The sequence below is a fragment of the Ahaetulla prasina genome, chromosome 8 (genome assembly GCF_028640845.1).
Source record: "Ahaetulla prasina isolate Xishuangbanna chromosome 8, ASM2864084v1, whole genome shotgun sequence".
Taxonomy (NCBI): Eukaryota; Metazoa; Chordata; class Lepidosauria; order Squamata; family Colubridae; genus Ahaetulla; species Ahaetulla prasina.
Genome location: NC_080546.1, coordinates 52,711,409 through 52,732,356, shown reverse-complemented (window position 1 = coordinate 52,732,356; position 20,948 = coordinate 52,711,409). Strand labels below are relative to the sequence as shown.

Below are 20,948 nucleotides of genomic sequence, written 5' to 3'. Positions count from 1 at the left end.
TCTCCTAGCTAGCTTGCATGGGTGCCTGACGCTGACAAGACCCTAAGCAGTTACGCACAGAAGGCCTTGTTTGCCTCTGAAGTAGCTTAGGGGTGAGAGCTTGCTAGCACATTCCTTTTGATGTGTATTCCCCATTGTGTGACTGCTTATTCTCTTGTAATCTCTTCTTTTTCTTCAAGAATATGAATACAAACATTAATTCTTACTAATTATCCCAGTGTTGGGGTAAGCATTCCAAAGAGTAGTAAGTGGGGGGGAAAGGCAATAAGCTTTCCCCTTTTACTCATCTTCTTCATGAATCAAGTTCTGGAAATTCATGGTCTGGTGCTTTTTCACTTAACAGTGACTTAATGACCACATTGCTGGTGCCAATTGCAGTTGCTAAATGAGGTTACATGGATTTCACACCAAAATATATCATTAAAAAGAGAAGCCAAACCGTATGAGTTATGTTTTAGTTCCAAATTATTCATATCGAGGGGATTGAAAAGTTGAGAAATGGAAAATTTTATGACCAAAGAAATCATGTTCATGGTTTTAAAATATCACTGATATATAAAAATCAAACATGAATTTTTCCAAAGATAATTTAAATAAATTTAAAATAAAGATTTCATCTTTCTACTTTCAGATTAATCACAAACCTATCTAGAATGAGTATTTGACTGTCATCAGAAATTGGTGACAGTATTGATTTATGTGTAATATTTTATTGTAATATTACTGTTAGTCTATTTTCTTTATTTGATTTTGCTTTTTCTGTTAATAATGACACAATCTTTCCTAAAAATGTGCTGTTGAGAGGGGGTCTAGGACAAGTGGCACTGGACATATTGCCACACTCACTTCTCCATGGCCTCTCACCCCAGCCAGCCCCCCATCAGCATTTATACTCGGCTGGACCTCCCCTGGCATTCCTCCCCCAGCAGTGGTCCACCAATGCTCCTGCCCCAGCCTTTTCTCCTGGACAATTCACTGCATGGGACATTCAAATGCGCTTCCTGGTGGGTCAGTGTGGCTGGAAATGGCCTTGGGTACTGGGTTGGGAGGCAGGAGGCCCTGTGGTCACTGGGCAGGGCAATCAGCTGGGTGACACCTCTAGCCAAGCACCTTTTAAAATGGCAAAGAGGGGTGGGAAGCAGGACGGCTCCCTCCTACCCAGCCCTACTGTCCGGGGCTCCTTTGCTTTTTGTGGGACAGCGAGAGGAGGGCCCAATTTTAAACTGTTAATTTTTCAGAACATCCCATTTGGTGATACAAATAAACACCTACCTTTTTCTTTTTTACCTTTTCTCACAGGTTTCAATAAGCACAATTACATTTCTGTTATGGCTATTCGTTAGACTACTTACAGAAATACATGTATTCTTCAAAATATCACAAAACAAAATCCATGAATATGATGAAAATACAACACAGCAATACATATACTTTTATGGAAAATAAAATATGATTTGTATTTAACAGTGATATTTATTTACACAGCATTTCATGGAATAGTCAAGCACTATTTTAGTTATTTAGAAAAGAAACAGAAAAAGGCAGAAGAAAAAAACAATTACGTTTAGAGGGTATTTACTTCCAGGAAAAAGAATGTAAGATTGTGATATTGGTCACCCAATATTGTACCAGTAATGTTTATATAACTTTCTGGCAAACTAGCAAAACAGAAAAGTCTTTTTTATATATTGCCTTTGGTTCTGTAGACAATTATAAGCTAAGACGATAACCGGTTGAAATAGTGGGAATTTGCAAAGACAAGCAAGATGAGAATTAAGCTGAAGATGCCCAGACTTTTAATTTTGCTGCTGTGGTAGACTTGAATACAAATAAAGAATGGGCAATCTATGATCTGCAGATGGCTTGTGGTTGGGGATGATGGTGTTATAGTCAAGCAATATTTGGAGAGCCACAGATTTTTATCTCAGAAAGCAACTTTGCCCAATCTGTTATCTCCAGTGGGTACTGTTTATAAACTGCACTGGTCAAACTTTCATTCTGAAGGATGTAAATGTTTAAGAATAAAAATGTTTGTTGGATTAGAAATAATGAGGAACTAAGTAGTTGGAGAAAGTAGCCACAGATACTTTGATCAAAAGTGCTTTGGACATGCAATAATGATAGTGCTCTAATGAGCTTTTTATTACTTGTTAACCTTTTGATAAACTTAAAATGTTTTATGATTCTTTACTTCACATCCACATTCATTAAAAATATTTATTTTCTCCCGGCTACAAAATGGCTAAAATAAATTCTTACAGGCTATGTCCTGCTTCTAAAGCTCCATCCTAGATCACGTACTGTGTGCAGTTGGAATGTGGTGACTCACTTACTGGCTACTTAATTAAGGTTACTGATGAAAAAGAGAGAGAAAATTCATGAGCAATAGCTTTGCCAGTCTAGATGGGGTCTGCAGATACTGTTTTCCTGGCTGAAAAGATATTTGAATTTCAGTCTTACTATGGTTGCATGTCTGCCTCAACTTCTGGGAAGTTCATAATAACTCTTAGAGAACTTTCTCTTTAACATACAGTTTGTGTGATATTGTTTCTATGTTTTGCAGATTTTTTTTAATGGAAATACCGAGTATTAGCCAAAAGTTCAGCAGACAGGAATACATTGTTAATGTATTGAAACATTGTACTTGGAGTGTCTGATAGAAAAGACAAAGAAAAAGACCTGGTTAAAAAATGGTAAATGGTAAAATGAAATCTCCCAATTATAATTGCTTTGTGTAACTTGTGTTACATGCCAATGATGATTTTAGGAGAATCCCAAAATATGTATCTTTTCTTCATGCTACATTATTATAAAATCTCAGAAATCCCAAATTTGGGAACTGCCTGCCCAGAAGCTCTTCATTTCTTGGGATTCAATTTCAATTAATTGTGTTGCATCCAGGCACTGGTTACAAGCTTAGATGTTATGGATAGGTAGAGATAAATGTCAATTACATACCCTGTTTTCCCCAAAATAAGACATCCCCTGATAATAAGCCCAATCGGGCTTTTGAGCGCATGGCAATAAGGCCAAGTGCTTATTTCAGGGTTCAAAAAAATTTAAGACAGGATCTTATTTCCAGGGAAACACAGTAGATGTGTTATCAAGTTCCAGCTCTCAGGGGATCATTTACTTTCAGTTTTTCATATAGATTCAGAACAAACCCTGGCATTATGGCTTCTCCGGCATAATGGCCAGAGTGTGGAGGCACAATTCTACAATCTGAAATTGTCCCTGCAAGTAGAAGTTATCTAGTGCTGCCAAATCACTGTGATGGTCCAGAATAAATGATATGGTTAATAGTATCAAAAACTACAGAAGAATTAGCCTACAGAAGATCAGTAGGATTATATTCCTTCTATAGGGCTGTAAGCATCTTGCTATAATCCTCATGCCCAATAGATTGAGAGTAATATCATAGAAACTGGGGCAGATGGAATGGATACCTCAGTAAATATCAAAAACAATTTGGATGAATACAAACCATCTTGTCTTCAGTTTCATTAATCTAATAGGTTTTTGAGGGTCTCAGGACTAGTTTTCTAGGAACCGTAATGAATGAAAAATAGTTATTCAAATAGACACACATTGACTCAAATTGACATTCAAACCAATTTGAATTTTAAAAAATATTCTGTATGAAATAGAAACTAGAGTAATGAATATTTTTTCAAAATATTCACCTGTATGTTGTTACTACAACTGCACCTTTAGCTCCTCCAAATACCAAAGCTGAAATTTATAGTTTTTGCATCTTTTAAAAATAATTGTAAAGCTTTTATCTTTGGTGAACAAATTCAAGGCCAGCTCTGTTGTTTGCTGTTTTCATTGCTGTACTTGGTGAACTGCCAAACATATCAGTGAGGTTTGCACAAGGAAACTTAAATCTTCATCTCATCATTTCCATAATTGATTCTAGCAGTCAGGTTTTGGTTACTGACCACAAAATGCCAATAGGTCTTTATGCCAGATGTTTTTAATGGGATGAGCAATTGCTTGGAAAGCCTGTGCCCACCCCAAGTGGAATACCCTGATCTGAAATAAAATTTGGTGAGTTTATGTAAGATATTTTAAAATAAGACTTTTTCATTCAAGTCAGTATAACTAATCAGTTAAAGCACAATACTATAAATTACTTTGGATTACATTATGCACTCCAGATCAGAGATTTATGCACAAAAATGGGGAAAAACATGAAGAAAAAGTTACTTTGAAGTAGGAAACCAGAAGAAAGTGAACTTTTTGTAGTCAAATTAACATTTTGTCCTTGAGCCTCTTAAAATCTTTAAAAGGCATCTGGCCTAGCTCAGTGAAAGTTCTTCAAAAAAAAGTTTGGCACTTGATGTGATTCTTCTATTTGGTGCAGAAAACATAATAACTGTAATTTTAACTTAACCAGGAAAGCTACTTATTGTGTCAAAGTCAAGGCAATAAAGTTAATGGAGGCATGAGGATACTCTGTATGTTGTAAAGATAGGAAAACTTCACTTATTCTCATTGCTTCTATCCATGCTGCTGAAAGAGAAATGCAGCTATAACCCTCTTCAGACATGGGGAGAAATGAAACATGGTGACCAAAAAACTGGTCCAGATCCTGTCTGATCTTTTAGCAGTGTTTCTGTCAAGGGCAAGTAGGAATGTGTTACAAGCTTCCTTCATTGAATGGGAGCAGCAGTCCAGAATATGGTCTGTTGTTCTCCAGAGCCTATTTTGATATGAGTTACATTTGTTCATATATGGCATGAATTAGAAGCCACTTTATGTTCATGGTTTAAAAGGTGGGTGTAAATTTGAGGGGAAAAATCTGCACAAAATCTGAAGCATGGCAAACAGGTCTATCCTCTTTCAAGTAATACAAAAGTCTCAGAAGAAGAGTCTTTTAAAGAATAAAGTTAGAAGTTGATGTTGGTGAAGTATATAGAGTAAGCCAGGCTTGTGGGTGGGGATGGGTGTTGGTTGAAGAATAAATCAAAATGGCTCCTTCCATCAAGCCTTAGGGAAGAATGGCTGTATATCCCAGCTTGGATTAAAATATTTTTGTCCTGTTGCTGTATAAGCAAAACAAAATGAAATATTTTTGTCTTTTGAAGGGTAGTTTCTCATTCTAATCTGATACGAAACACCACAGAAAACTAGATTAAACATTATGTATTGATCTGGCACAAGTAAATGGATTACAGAACCTGGGGCTAGCCAGCTATTAACACTCCTTCTGTTAATTCTGAAGGAGGATAGATGGTGGAACAAAGTTAAATGTTTGTGCAATCTATTTTTCCATAGGGATCTGGACAATGTTGCTATGGTAGTTTAGATAGGCTGCAACTTAATTTCTCCATAGTCCAGCTTCATGGGGCCAGAGCACTTATAGTACTACTGTCCATTTCTTTTTCAGAGAAAAACTCTCCTTGCACGCTCAGTGCTATTTAAAAACAAAAAACCGAATGATTAGCGATTAAATCTCCTACTGATCTCTAGTCACAGAAAGAAAATCAGGATAACCTCTTTGAAGTTGTCAAACTGCTAAGTTGATGGTAAAACCATTCTGCACTAATCAAAACCTTTAACTTGAGCATCTGTGCTCATTGATGAAAAGTGTGCTATTATAAAACTCCAGATATGAATGGTAAGAAAAAGCACTGGGCCTGAAACCTACAGACAACAATTTATAATATTTATGCTGTAACTAAACTCATGAAATACATTCCAGTATAAGGAGGAGGAGCTTCTTCCTGCGTAGGCACAAAAGGTGATGATTTTTAAGGTCTTGAACAGAGACTTCACCCTTTGAGACTTTTATTCTCCCTGCCTAATAGGTAATGTGACACCCTTTCACTTTTGCTGACTTTTTAACCTAGTGCACCAGCAAAAATTAATCTGTAACTTTCCTAATAGAAAGGCATCTCTGTTTGTCTTCACCTCTTAACATTCCAGAAGCATGTATGATTTGCCGGGTGTGACCAGATCTGAATGTAAAAAGCCAGACCTTCATTGGACTTGGAATTCGTCCATCCTGTTTTAGTTCTACCATGTACTCTTCTTTTTGTAGCTTTCTTGATAGTCAATAGAAATCCCAACCATGAGATTTGCTTTTTTAAAAAAAAGTTAGATAAAAGTTTCTCAGCCTTTGCAACGTTACGATGTATGGGGACTTCAACTTCCAGAATTCCCCAGGCAGCAAGAGAAACACTGGATTTGATCAAGCACTAATATGACCATGGTATATTAAAAATCCAACTATAATCTCAAAGTTGAGATGATATGGGGCATGTAGGATTCTCTTTTTTTCAACTGCATTATCTTTTGGCTTCAATCAAAGTGGACTCATCCAGCCTCCACTGACTAAGACAGCTCCAAGTGTGGTAGACTAGATTTCCCAGTGTTTTAGCCTTCATGAGTCTGGTTGGGAATCATGGAAACTACACATCTGGCACATCTGGAACATTCTGGTTTGAGAAAGGATGGGCAAAGATTAGCACTGCTAGTGTAGAGAAAAAGGCTTTGTTGCCACGCGGTCTCCTACCACTGAGATTTCTCAAGAACTTGCCTACAACAAAGGTCAAGGAAAGGTAACAGTCTACATGCTCTCTTTTGTGTTTACTTATGAAGTTGTGATATTTATCCATTTACCTCTTTCATTTTCTATCTCACTTGATTCATCATGGTATTTTTTCCCCCTGCTTTCATTTGCTGTGTGTATTAGAGAAGGATCTGTGATTTATGGCAAGCAAGCCACTGTAAGATCTAGGGTTATGTAAAATATAATTTGTCAGAGTTGCTAAAATTTTCTTTCTTGGTTGGCAGTTAAAAAAAAAACAAAAAATATAGGGAAGACAGCGGTATTCATTAAAATTTGATTAGGAGAAAGTCTTTCTGTGATCAAGTTCATCAGGAAGTCAGTAGAACGAAATGAAAAATGAATTAGTGGCTCCGAAGTGCTGCATTAGCTTTTTTCCAAGCTTTAAACATGAAAAAGACCAAACTCAGAAAGGAGTATTTATGTATATATGCAAATTTGGGCCACATTATAAGAGAAGAATATAGCTTCTGTAATTACTCAAAGGCTAGATGGCCTTTTGTTCAACTTTCATAGGTTTTAGACAAAGTATCTGTAAAGCTCGAGTCGCATTAAATTTGGTCTCCAACTCTGTGCTTTTCTTCCTTTAAACCAGGAGTGTCAAAATAAAGGCCCGGAGGCCAGATCCGTCCTGCGGGGTATTTAGATCTGGAAACCCTGGAAACAGTGAAGGACTGGCCCACGGTGGCTCTGCCAGCGAAAACAGCTCGGAAGGTCCAGAGGGTTGCAGGAGGCTGTTGCAGCCGAAAACAGAGCTTGGGAGCCCGTTTTCTCCAGCAGAGCACTCAAGCCACCATAGGTACCCCCGATACGAGTAACATCAAGCTGGCCACATCCCCCCTGGCCACATCCTCCCTGGCCCACTGAGGTCAAAGGCAACCCTGATGCAGCCCTCAATGAAATTGAGTTTGACACCCCTGCTCTAAACCATTGTACAGTTTGCACTGAGTCTCTTTGGTCTACAGTTGGTAAGCTAATAAATCAAATAAATGGACAAGGCATTATTTGGCTTGATGCCTGCCCATTTCTTGGCAGACAAGAAGTTACATATTAGCTTTATTTGAATAACTTCCTATATTTAGATCAGTTTTGAATTGTATGTCTAAAATTACTTAAAGCATAAAATGTGTTTAGTAGATTTATAAGGCTGCCCAGTGTCAAACAATGTGATTTTGCATGGCGTATAACAAAATTCAAAAGCCAGGTCTTAATGACTTCGCTAAAAGTGAGCAGAATTGGGGCCTGTCATATATATGGGGGGGCGGGAATCATTCCTGTCACAGTTCTTAAGATCCCTAAGGTGGCAAAATTTAAAAGAGGAAATCTGGAATATGCTTTCTAAGGGGAGGATGGGCAGATACCATTAAAAGGATTCCTAGCCACAACACGTAAGGCAGTTTTTTATGGACTCATAGGGCTGGAAGGGACCTTGGAGGTCTTGTAGTCCAACCTCTTGTCCAAGCTTTATATCATCCTGCGCAGATGATTGTCCAATCTTTTCTCCATTGTGTCGAGGAAGATCATCCAGGCACGGGTAATACTCTGCTTCACTACTTGGAGACCGAGTCAATTTTTTCTTTGGCCACGCCTCCTCTGCCCGGGTCCTCCCCAGTTCGACTCGGTCTTCCAACGAGTGAGACTGAGAAAAATGAGGCTCAGCTACTTCATCATCTTAATGGATATATTTTACCGAGCGAGACTCAATGATCGCAGGAAGCGATATTGGAGGTACCGGTCGCTGTTACTCCTCTCTACCGTCTTAAGATTGGCCGAAGTCCCGGCCGATCCCGCGCTTAGCGGAGGGGGTTTGCCCCTTAACGGGCGACCCCTGGCATACTTTGCGAAGGCAAAGTGGGATTCAGTCCCTGCCGGTATCATCCGAGCATACTGAGAGCGGCAAGCGCGCGAGCGCACTAAAGAGCCGCGGCAGGACTGCTTTGAACGAGCCAGTCTGCCTGAATTACAGAGGAGAGCGGCTGAGGAGATTGGCGCCATTATTGCCGCTGCAGAGAGTTCCTTGAGAGTCAGAATGCCCATTTCTTCTGACTGAAGCGGCATCAGCGATCGACTCTTTGCAGCCACGATGGGGTACCTCCCTTTTCTATGAGCAAGGGAGAGTTCAGCGCCTTTTCAGCAGAGGCAGGAATGCCCTATTCGAGCTACTCTGCCTAAGTCCGCCACCTCAGGGCGTCGACGCTCGGCGATCTAACGCCCATGGCAGGAGCGCTCTGTTCGAGCCGGTCTGCCTATTTCCTCCATCTCACTGGCGTCAACACTCAGCGAATAGCGGCCTCGGCTGGAGTGTTCTCTTAAACCAGTTTACCAACTATACAGGTAAAGGGGCGGCCGGTACGTATTGCAAAAGCGACTGGATAGTTCGTTTAGGAGGGCTATGAATTTCGAGTGTTACTGGAAGTTACTGCGTTAACACCCCATTGCAGCCTTAATCGCTGAGCTCCCCTTCGACTAGCGGGACGAATGTTTTTTTCTTTGGTGTCACAAAAATTGAAGAGCCGAGGCTGAAAGGCCCCTTTAAGTGAATCCCTAAGCATTTCCAAGGCTGACATTCCCACTCCAACAGCGGCGGCAGGAGAGCTTTTAGAGCCGGTCTGCCTATACAACTGGGGATGGACCCACAGCGCCCAACGCCATTTCGGCATCGGCAGTAGCTCCTTGAGCCAGTCTGCCTCTCTTCGGGCGGCTCTTTCCGCAGAGCTAGACCGCCGTGGAGCTTATGGGGCTAATCTTATTTTTAGACATCGCTGTTTCAGCGTTGCAGGGGAGCTTCTTTCAGTCAGGTATGGCAGAAGCCACTTGGCCGGATTTAACCCAAATTGCCCGCCAAGACAGGAAAATGGCGGGAATTTTGCCGCCCTTTCCTTAACGGTTTCGTAGGCGGTGCCTCCTCAGATCTGGGGCTAGTCCTATACGTCATTCGACGATTATTTTAGCTCATTTTCAACTGTCTTTGGTCCTTTGAGATTTTAGCGACTATTCTATACCCGCTTATTAAATTTAACTCTATCAGCAAGACAGCGATCGCTAATAATAGCAAATTTAATTCTTTTAGCTATCTTATTGATATCCCAACTTCCGGTGGGCTTTCTGCACGGCATAATTAGAGTCCTAAGTATTTTTATTTTATTATTATATGTTTCTGTCTCCAGCCAAGTTGGGGTTGACCTCGAGCACTGATTGCCGGGGAATACAAGGCACATTTGTATAGAATTCAATAAAATAATAGTTATACGACTTAATAATAATAATTATATTTAAATGAACTTTAATATAATAACTTTAAATAACTTTAATATAATATAACATAATGCATATTAATAATAATAGAGTATAATATAATAAATAGCATAGAATTGGATTAATTAAAATAGAATAGAATTTTATTGGCCAAGTGTGTTTGGACACACAAGGAATTTGTCTTGGTGCATATGCTCTCAGTTAGAATAGATTAGAATAAGATATAAGATATAAGATAAGATAGGAGAAGATAAGATCATATAGGGGTCCTGACATGATGATCAGGGATAGTTTTAAGAACCTCTCCCATCCATGGGGTTCCGTTTTTCCTTATTGGACAGTGTACTTTAGAATTAGGATTTATTTGATTTCCATACCGCCCTTCTCCCAAGGGACTCAGGGCAGTTAACAGTATACTAAATTACCTGGACACATGGACTTCGTGCATCTGAAATTAGGCAGCAGACTATCATTAATTACGGGGATATTATTCCCTGCAGTTGCGAAGCAGTTATCGGGTATCTCATCAGTACTCCGACTTCTATTGGAAGTTTTGCAATAGAGGACTTGCAACTTGTGCACACCTGCCTAGGCAAAGGAGAGACTCCTTCAGAGTAACTCGATGCCTGGCCTTAGCGGCCTTATGATATTATACCCTCACTTAATATGGTTTGGCTCAATAGATCAGATTCTAGTTCCCACTTACTGGAAGGTTTCGCATCTGCTTCACTATTTAGCTCATAGACTGGACAGGAGCTGGTTACTCGGACGGAACAACTGTTTGGTGGTTGGATATCTAGGACAGGTTCCCTGTCTGGACTAGGGGTTTGACTAGAGACCTCCTGGGTCCATTTACTGTTAAGAGCAAAGAGGATAAGGACCATGTGACTGCTGGAGTCAGTCATTGTGTCATACAGGCCTAGTCTCTAAGGGGCCTACTTCCTCTGGCCTGGACACTAAACCAGCCTTCTGGCAGATATACAAGAGTCTTTTCACTAGCCGCATGTGGGAGCCGTTGGCCTTTGCACAAACCTTTAATTACATTTTAGTTTTTGTAGTAGCAGACCACACCAGTGGTGTCTTCAGTCAGTCCGGCATGACAACAGAGGATGCAACGATAGATGTGCTCAACTGTGATTACACTCAAGGGCAGGTAAGGCCATGATCCTCTGGACCGCAGGGTTCATTCAACCACTCGCTCTGTCACGCACAGGTGGGCTAGTTGTACATGCCCCTTGGTCTTATTGTTTGGCTCCAAGACAGAGGTTCTGCTCCTGGTACGTCCCTTCCATTCCCTGGTCAGATCCATCTTCGACAGGTGATGTATCCATATGATGGGGAGTTCCCGACCTACTGGTCTTTGTTGTCACGGTAGGGCTGCATTGACCCGATGATTTAAACCATCATTCTATAAGGGCTTGTCTGGCATCGATACTACTTGCATTCGGTCCCTTTCCATTGGGTATCCGGGAAGGACCATTACGCTCCAATAGTCCCACCTCCGGCTCTCGCCGGAAAGCGGGGGTAAGTGGTAGTGGGCCTGGCAGTCCTTGATAGGAGGAATTCTCCATCTTGGAGAGGAATGTACTTGACATCCTGGCGTTATCCTTCATGGCTGCAAGGATTAATTGCCTGGCGAGCCTGTCCTTCCTATTAGCAGGCCAATGTTGAAATCGATCTGTTCCCTACCATGATAGATTTGTCGGCTCCAAGGGGTCTCAGTTCTTCAATTACCACTAGGCTCTAGGGTTTCTGTGGCACTCGGAAAATGCTTGCACCACTTGCCTGTTGGGGAAGGTGGTTCCAGTAGGGTGGAATTTTTTATGGCACACTTAGTCACCCTCTTCAGGGCTTCTAAGTTCCAGAGGTAGGAGTTTGCCTCTACTCTATCCAGTTTGGTTTAGGGGTCCCTGTGTCCGTCTCCAAATGGGTCCCGGCAGGCTATTGGCATCCTGGCAGCTCTCAGGTTGCCCACGGCGTCGGGGACTAGGTCATCCACCCTACCCCTCCACTTTCATATGGGCAGGACAGGGACATTATTGGTTTATAACCTGGAAACTGCTGATTTCTTCCTTGTCAGCATCAATCCCTTCCTCTGTTGCTCCCAGTGACTTCACTTCATAGGTTCTTGAAACAGTACAAATGAGATTCTTCAATTGTGAACAATCCACGCTCCGTTCCTTTACCTTCCCTTCCCAGTGGCTATGGGAGTAGCATAGCTTTGATTCCAGAGTCAAGTCAGAACATAACCTTAAAACTGACTTAGTTTTCACTGTTATTAGAATCATCCAACAATATATACTAGCTCAAGTAGTTTGTTCTGGTTTGGGATACTAGTAGCCAATGTAACTGCCTGGGGTGTACTTACTGCGGTTACGTGGTACTTTCCTTCCTAGGCTTGACAGAGGTCTTGGTTCCCATTCCCTTAGGGAACTCTAGTGGCCCATCTTCAGGGGTACGATGATATTCCCATTTCAGCCAACTGCTTGGGTTAGCAGTCATTCTATTTACTCCCTAGGACCAGGACCATGCCTTCCAAGGTTGGCTCTTGACTTAATTGGCCAGTTAGACATCACCATCACAGGTGGCCATCCCATGTCCCTACATGACCAGAGGGCTTGTTACTCTGCAGAGTCCTTGAACCTGAGAACTTCCTCAGTTTCAGGAGGGTCTCTTCTTTCTCTATTGTTCCATTCTCTAGGTGGTGGCCAGATCCTGGTATCCTTGCAGGTCAGCCTTCCTTTGGCCCGATACCATCCTGGTCTAGTTGGGCTCCACCGTTCTGACACATGAGGAAACATACCTAACCTTTGTGGTTACCAGCAAGAACATCTTATTTATTTATTTATTTATTTATTTATTTATTTATTTATTTATTTATTTATTTATTTATTTATTTATTTATTTATCTATCTATCTAAATTTATTTATCTAAATTATATTAAGATAACCAGTTTAACCTTAGATGCCCCAAGGCATGTCACAACTTCCTGGGGCTACGCAGGGAGAGGCAGTCATAGTGACGCATCATAAGATTCTACTCCTGTCAATTGACTGTTAGGGCCCCTATCCATCGCCAGGAGCCACGGGAGGTTTTATCCATCCATGGTGTGGGCTTCTTCTACCACCTGTACATCATCTGGACCCGGGGAGGCGCAGTTCCCTTCGGGGTTTTTTCAAACATTCCTCCCTTACAGGGCCGTCTGGTCAATAGGTAACAAGGGTTCCCGAACGGTCCCATGGGGTTTTCAGATTTGGCCTTGCAGGCCCATGGTTTCCTTCTAGCTTCGGCATGTTTTCCTGCGTTGGAAAGGGACACGGTTCGTTCTTGGCACGGTGGAAGGATTCGCCTTCCATTCAGTGTTTTCTCACCATACAGTCTTCAGGTAATTTTACACACACACCTCATTCTGGAGAACGGTTACAGCACCGATTGACTGTTGATTCCGGCATGGCCTACGGATGACCAGTTCCTCATTTCGGGGGGCCTAACCAGTGTCTCCCGGTTGGAATGAGTCCAATGGGGTCGCTTCCAGCTTTCAAGGTCCAGTCTGCAATCCCCGCCAGTAATTAAGTAGGTCAGACATCGTGTCCTTTCATTTCTTCCAGGGTTTTTTTCTCCTTGGAGGGCACGGTCTTCCTTTCTGTTTTTCAGGCCCGCTGTGGTATCACGGTACGTCTCTCGACAGCAACCGGGCTACATGGAGTAGGCAACCTCCGGATCATTTCAGCTTCTGCCGATATTCAGCAGTTAGGTACACATGGATTTGTCAAGGAGGTTCGTTCCTCCGTTTGTTTTCCATTCACCTGTGTCGACATTGTCTAGGGGACTCTTCCTGTAGCATCACTCGATGCTCCGTCATGCAGGTTGGGGAATCGTTGGGATTTCTCACTTGGAAGGGTCAGCTTGGGGCAGGGGGTTCCCAAGTAATCTCACGCTGGGTGAGCAATGGGACCAGACTTCTGCCCTCCCATATGACTAGCCAGCTTTGGTACGTCCCGTGCCTGGATGATCTTCCCCGACACAATGGAGAAGGGGCATTGGTCCTACCTGATACGCTCCTTCTCAGGGTTCGGGGAAGATCATCCAGCCCCACCCTATTGACCGTCTGGTCCATTGTTTGGGAGGGGCTTATGTTTTCGCAGGATTCCCTTTTTTTCTGAGCCTCATCATTGCCACGCCCTCATCAAACTGGGGAGGACCCAGGCAGAGGAGGCGTGGCCAAAGAAAAAAATTGACTCGGTCTCCAAGTAGTGAAGTAGAGTATTACCTGTATCTGGATGATCTTCCCCGAACCCTGAGAAGGAGCGTATCAGGTAGGACCAACGCCCCTTTTAAAAAAATCTACAGCAATGAAACACTCACAATTTCAGGAGACGAGCTGTTCCATTGATTAATCATTCTTACTGTCATGAGAACGACATTCCTCCTTATTTTCTAGTTGGCTTTCCCATTGATGTGTTTCCACTCATTGCTTCTTGTCCTACCTTCAGGTGCTATGGAGAGCAAATTGACCTGTTTTCCCTGTGTCAGCCCTTCAAATATTAAAAGATGGTTAATGGGTCTCCCATAAACCTTCTTTATTAGGCTAAACATACCTAGTTCTCTTAGCCGTTCATCATATAATTTAACATCCAGACTCCTTATCATCTTTGTTGCTCTTCTCTGCACTCTTTTTAGGGTCTTGCCATTTATTTATTTTAATTTTTGTATTGTGGTGACCAGAACTGGATGCAGTATTCCAAGTGTAGGGCAATATAGTGGTACTATTACTTCCTGTGATCTTGATACTATCCTTATGTTGATGCAGTCTTGGACTACAATGGCTTTTTTGGCAGCTGAAGCACACTGCTGACTCATACTTAAGTGGTGGTCCACTAGGACACTTAAAACCCTTTCACTGGCACTATTGTTGAACCAGGTACTGCCTATTCTGTACCTATACGTTTGGTTTTTCCTGTCTAAGTAAAGGACCTTTTCTCACCACTGAACTGTATCTTGTTGGATAGGGCCCAAAGCTCAAGTCTGTCAAGATTCTTCTGAATCTTGAGTCTATCTTCTGAAGTGTTAGTAATACCTCCAGCTTACTGTCTTTTTCAAATTTGATGAGCACCCCTTCAGTCCCCTCATCTAGGTCACTTAAGAAGATATTGAAGACACTGACCCCAAGACAGTGTCCCACTGCCTGCTTCCCTCCACGTAGATGTTCTCTTACCTATTCCTTGCCTGTTTTGACCTGCGTTTGTGTTACTTTTAGCATAGTGCTGCTTTTGATACATTGGACTATTTTTTTTCCTTTTGCATAAAGACAGATTCAGAAAGAAAATTAAGCAGTTCTGCTTTCTCCCTGTTGCTTGACATCATCTTGCCATCTTCTCCCGTTAATGAACCAACCATGACTTTGATTTTTCTTCTTCTTTCTTGCATATTGAACAATTCATTGTTGTTACTTTTGGCATTCGTTGCAAGTCTTAGTTCATTCTGAGCCTAGCCTTCCATTCTTGCAGATTCAGGTTATTTGCTAGTATACTGTTCTAGTTATATGATCTTCTTTCCATTTTTTATGGAAATATGTCATTTTTGTTTCTCAGTTTTTCAGAGTTCTTTGTGTAACCATGCTGGTTTCATTTGGACTTTTTTTTTATTTTCCTCTCCTCTTGTTCGTACCTTTATTATTTTGCTTTTCAGAGTTTCAAAGCATTCTGAACTGCTTTTCCCTCTAGGACTTCCATCCATGGAATCTCAGTTTGCTGAAGTCAGCTCTCCTAAATTTGAAAACACTAGTCTGACTGTTCAGTTACCTGTGCCTGTGTTATAGTGAATTCTAGTATGACACGGTCATTCCCCACCAAAATTCCTACAACTTTTACTTCCTCAACTATTTCATCCCTGTTAGCAAGAATTAAGTCCAGAATAGCTGACCCTCTAGTTCCCTTTTCTTTTGAATGACAAAGGTGTAAGCAAGGCACATCAGGAACCTGTTTGATGTCCTACTCCTGGGGAGTTTGTTACAGGGACCAGTTTAAAAGTAGAAGCCCACAAATGTCTGTGTTGTATGTATATCCAGCCAGGAAGTAAAACAGTCTTGGCAGCATAAATTTTTGTGTTCCTGAGGAAAGGGTGTAACTTCTCTTAACTGAAAGGAAAAGGTGTAAAATTGATAATTCCTGTAAGAGGAAATAACACGTCAAGTTTTAGTGGCAAACATTGACCTGTTTGGGAATTGGTCTTTCAACTGCTATAGACCTATGATATAAGGTCAATTTTGTAAAGAGCCTTTCTTTTTAATTTGAACCAAAGAGTTTAAATGTAAGTGATTTAGAGCAAGGGTCCCCAACCTGCGTCCATGGACCAGCACCAGTTCGCGGCATGCCAGAAACCAGGCCGCACAAACAAGCGAAGCTCCATCTGCAGGATACAGGCAGCACACAAAACTACGCCTCTTCTGGTCCACAGAAAAACCTCTCTCCACGGAACCGGTCCCTGGTGCCCAAAAAGTTGGGGGGTGCTGATTTAGAGGGAGTTATTCTGAAATATTGAAGTAACGTTTTGCACAAAGGCAAAATGGCAATAACCCTGAAGAATAATAAGGTTGTTAATGACATTCCTTAGCTTTCTAGCTGTCTTCTCTATCAAATAATTTTCAAATATGTTAAATTTGCAATTCAGAGAATAAGAGCAGAAATTTCCCACACCCAAGATTATTCTACCTTTCACAGGGATATCTGCAGGGCAGGGAGGTGGAACTTTAATCACATCATAATATTGTTATATTGACTTTTTTTGACAATATTGTGTAGATGTTCTTAACATCTTGCAACTTTTTTTGCAGTTCAACTTCTTGCAGCCTTGGAGTCTTTTTCTTGGGGAAGAAACAGTGAGAATGAATAGCCCATCCTTTCAGTGAAAATTGCTTTTGCAAATTACAGTTTGCGCTTCTGTAATAAACACTACCTTTCTTGGGTATTTTAAAATGCCTCACCTATGACTCATCTTCACCTTGATCTTTTTTGTCTCCCACTGGTTGGCGCCTAACAATTTAAATGATTAGGTCAATGTGCAAATCCTCAATTTTAAGGAAGGGCTTAATACTAAACAATACATTTTTGCTTTATAAATGGCTTGCTTAGAATGCTTGGTTTGATCTTGTTGTAACTGTGCCATTGAACTACTTAAAATATTTTTTTCTTTGCCACTATTTTGAATGGTAATTGGAAAGTAAAGAATTGCATCTCATGTTTTGTCAAGGGTTTGTTAGGTATATGTTTGTTATATGAACGTATGTCTCCTCTGCTCTTCTTGTTTCTTTGGCTTAAACTTGTGGACTGATATAAAAGTGAATTTCCTAGATATTACAAAAGATGATACTGCCTTAAATTCAGCTCAAGATAAAAAAAAATCAAATGTGCTAATGCATTCTCAGAACTCATTATATCCTGGCCTAATATCCAGTTGTGCCCGTTGTTTTGAATAGGGCTTGGAAAATTTCAGTGTGATCTTATCTAGACCATCAATTCACTTTTGTACAATCTTGTACAGTCTGGTAGATGGGATAATTTTAAACCCTCCTGACAGACATTCCCCAGTAAAAGGTCATTCTGATTAACTGCAACTAATCAGGTAAATTTCGTGAGCATGCCTTCCCCCATCTGGGGATTTCTTAGCACTTTTATCTAGAACTTCTCCCTTTAATCCAGCTACAGGAAAACTAGAATTTGAAAGCATCTTGGACCTCCCCACAACCCAAAACCTAGAAGTTCAGAATTAAAGCAACTTCTGTCAATCCAGAAATAACAGAGGTAGCTGGACAGCTGTGCATTTTTTCCTTCCAAAGCCAATTCTGTAGTTATAAAGAGATTGGGATTAGTGCAGTCAGTCTAATTGGACTGGTTACTCATTATGTCCTTGAATAAGCTGTTGGGCTTTAACACATGTTCATTGCAGAGAAGAGAGAGAGGGAGGGGGAGAGAGACACAGAGAGATATCACCTTAGTCTCTTGCTAGGATATTCACAGAGAAGATTTCCTTTTTGCTTCTTCTTCCATTTTAACTTTTCAGCAGGTGTCCTCAATTTAATTGAGGATGAGTGAAAGCCTGTCTCTTTGGGAAGGCTGATTTTTGGTTAGTGCAATCATAGTTCTCTGTCTATACTGTCCTGGATTTAGCCAGCACCCTTAATAGAATAAATAAAGCTGCAATTTAATTTTCATCAGTTATGCCTTTGCACTATTGTGATGCCACCCACCATTCACAAGGATTAGTATACAACGCTTTTTACAATCTCAGCTAGAAGCACGCTGATTTTAGCACAGATGAAGTAGAAAAGATCTTCCAAACCCTCCATAACTTTCATGGAGGAAGGACTGGAAACCCGGAAGTTTGTTCCCTTCCTCTTCCACACTTCTCAGCTGCTGCCCATGCATAGTCTTCCCTCTTTTTCTTCAACCACAATGTCCCTGCATGACGCATCTCCCCTTCTCTTCTTCTTTTCTACCTTCAGCCACTTCAGAACACTTTTGCCCAAATCACACACAGCTGAGGCCACATGGTCTGTTCCCAAATGGAATACATATTTTGGCCAACTATCCCAAGGTAGTTGCATGTTTAGAAATGTAGTAGATAATGCTGATGGCTAATTTGCAAATATATTAGGCTTTCAAGTTGCCTGTAACCTTTCAGTCAGATTGTCTACACAGCAACAAAGCTCATTTTGATCAATGTTTTGTAGTGTGTGTGGGGCTTCCCTATCCTCAAGTCAGAAAGGGAATAGATATAATACAAGCTATTCCCAAGAAACAAAAGACATTTGTTGTAATAGATGCCTCATATTGATTTCGCCTGGGGAGAGAAGGATAAAACCTCTACCTAATGATCAAATAGGTAATTTTTACATATATTGGCTATATTTCAAGTTTCCTTTAGGCCACAAATTATTGATGAAGGCTTGTGCCTGCCATAAAATGTTTTTAGAACTTGTTGCTGAAGTTACCTTCTTGCTGAATGTCAGTATAATTTTTTCAGCTAATAATTTTTATTTAGCATCAGGTGGTGAACTACCTTTTTATTTCATTGTATAACACATGTTTGATTTCAATAGTTTCCTTAGAAATCAGTTCTAGAAACAGGAAATACCAGCAGTTTTTTTAAAAACGGGAAATGAACTTCATTATTGAATGGGAATTTACAACTTCCTAATAGTTGCACGTGTGTGAATCTGTCTATTCACAGTCCTCTGACTATAGCTGGAATGCCAAAATGAATTTATTTTGTTTGTACTTGAAAGCCATTAACAGGCAAATGTTACTATATAGATAGTAAATTAATCACCAGCAGTATTCTGTTCATCCGTTCTTTCTAGCTCAACATCCAAGGCTATTTGGAATATTTTCCTTCTTTTGTTTCACTGCTATATATTGTCCACTGATGTAGTATAAGGCTTCCTCTAGGATTTTTCCATAATACACGGTATCCATCATAAGCATTTAATAACTATGGCTGAGCTAGTGAATCTATGGCCCTCCAAATGTTGCTGAAGTATAAGTTCAAGCAGCTCAGCTTGTAATTCAGCAGTAGTTCAGATTTACTAAGTGACCAGACAGAAAATGAAGCAAACATTTAGGAGTGCAGTTTGAGGAAAGGGTATTGAGAAAAATTATTTGTTGCGGATGGGGAGAAATTGCTGCAGATTGCCCGTTCTGTGTAATTGGAGCACACAGAAACAGAGGCAGCTTCAGGGGACATATAAAGAACCCAATGTGCGAAGTAAGTTGAACAATATTGGGGGAAATCAAAGGGAGATACTTCTTTTACCCTTCTGTTCATTTGATGTGGAAGATGTATGCAGTTCTTTTCCTTCCTGAAGACAAGAACAACCACATGTGTAATATAGGCCAATATAGATGAGAAGATACTAGGTCTAGGACATAAGGTGACCCTGTCCACCTTATCAGGATAAACTAACAAATTCTCCGTTTTGGGCACAGAAGTGCTTGCAGAGGAACAAGAGTATGGGGAAGGCTTCTTGAAATTAGAAGAAAGCCAGATGGACAGAGATATGGAAAAACATGACCAAAGGATCAAACCTATCAAGAAGTGCTTTGATTTATTTTTATTTATATTTATTTATTTATTTTGTCACACAGTAGATATAAGCGTAGGCATGAAATAACTATATAATATAATATAGAATAGAATAGAATAGAATAGAATAGAATAGAATATATAAGCATATATATAAGTATGAGTATGTAATAACTATATTAATTGGATATAACAAAAGAAAACAATAGGACAGGAACGGTAGGCATTCTTGTGCTCTTATGCACGCCCCTTGCAGACCTCTTAGGAATGGGGTGAGGTCAATAGTAGACAGTTTCTTTGAACTTATTAGCCACCAACAGGTTTAGAAAACTTGGCAAACTTCAGAATAACAATCAGACGTTCCCAGGGATATTTCTGATCCCTTGGATGAAAAATAGCTACCATGAACCTCAGGGACTTGAGGAGAACAGACTTTGCAAAGGGAAGTATTTCTGCCTCTGTCCTAATTTTCACTTCCTCTGTTTCTTTGAATAATTTAATAGTTACTTTCCCATCCTGGATATAAGCCTAAAGGGTTATGCAAATATATCTGCAAGTTAAACTGAGATGTCATTTAGTCCATAAACCAGATGTCTGACGAAATTTCAATGACTTTTAAAAGTAAATACTGCATACAAAAACTATTTTATAGAAAATAGTATTTTGCAAGAGTTAAATGTTTAAAAACAGATCTACGGAAATATTTATATATGACACAGAAGAAGGTGTTTCTGAGAATAATTTGCACTAATACTTGTTATATATAGCATGTTCATGACTATAGAAAATTATGGGTCTAATTATGTGCAACAAAATTGCCACATCTCTTTCAACCACTAGAGGTCAGCATAAACAAAGAAATAGCAATTTATAAAATATAAGTAAATCTTTAGCTTATCTAAACTTGATTCTAACACTGCTTTTATTGTTTTATTTTATTTTACTTCATTTTACCTTGTTCTTGTTATTTTGATTTAGTGAACTTTATGATATATTACATTGTTATGACCTGGGGTTGTAACAAGAGACATTTATTTA

At 40.4% G+C, this 20,948-nt stretch overlaps 2 protein-coding genes across 2 annotated transcripts in view; both read left to right on the top strand.

Annotated features, from left to right (window-relative positions):
* LOC131203013 (storkhead-box protein 1-like) overlaps positions 1–8,047 on the top strand; it is a 38,081-nt gene extending 30,034 nt beyond the window's left edge. The window contains exon 2 of the mRNA XM_058192813.1: positions 7,170–8,047. Within this exon, the coding sequence (XP_058048796.1) occupies positions 7,170–7,183 (14 nt within the window). The 3' untranslated portion in view covers positions 7,184–8,047. The remainder of the gene's footprint in view (positions 1–7,169) is intronic.
* STOX2 (storkhead box 2) overlaps positions 1–20,948 on the top strand; it is a 197,626-nt gene that overhangs the window by 28,880 nt on the left and 147,798 nt on the right. The window lies entirely within an intron of this gene.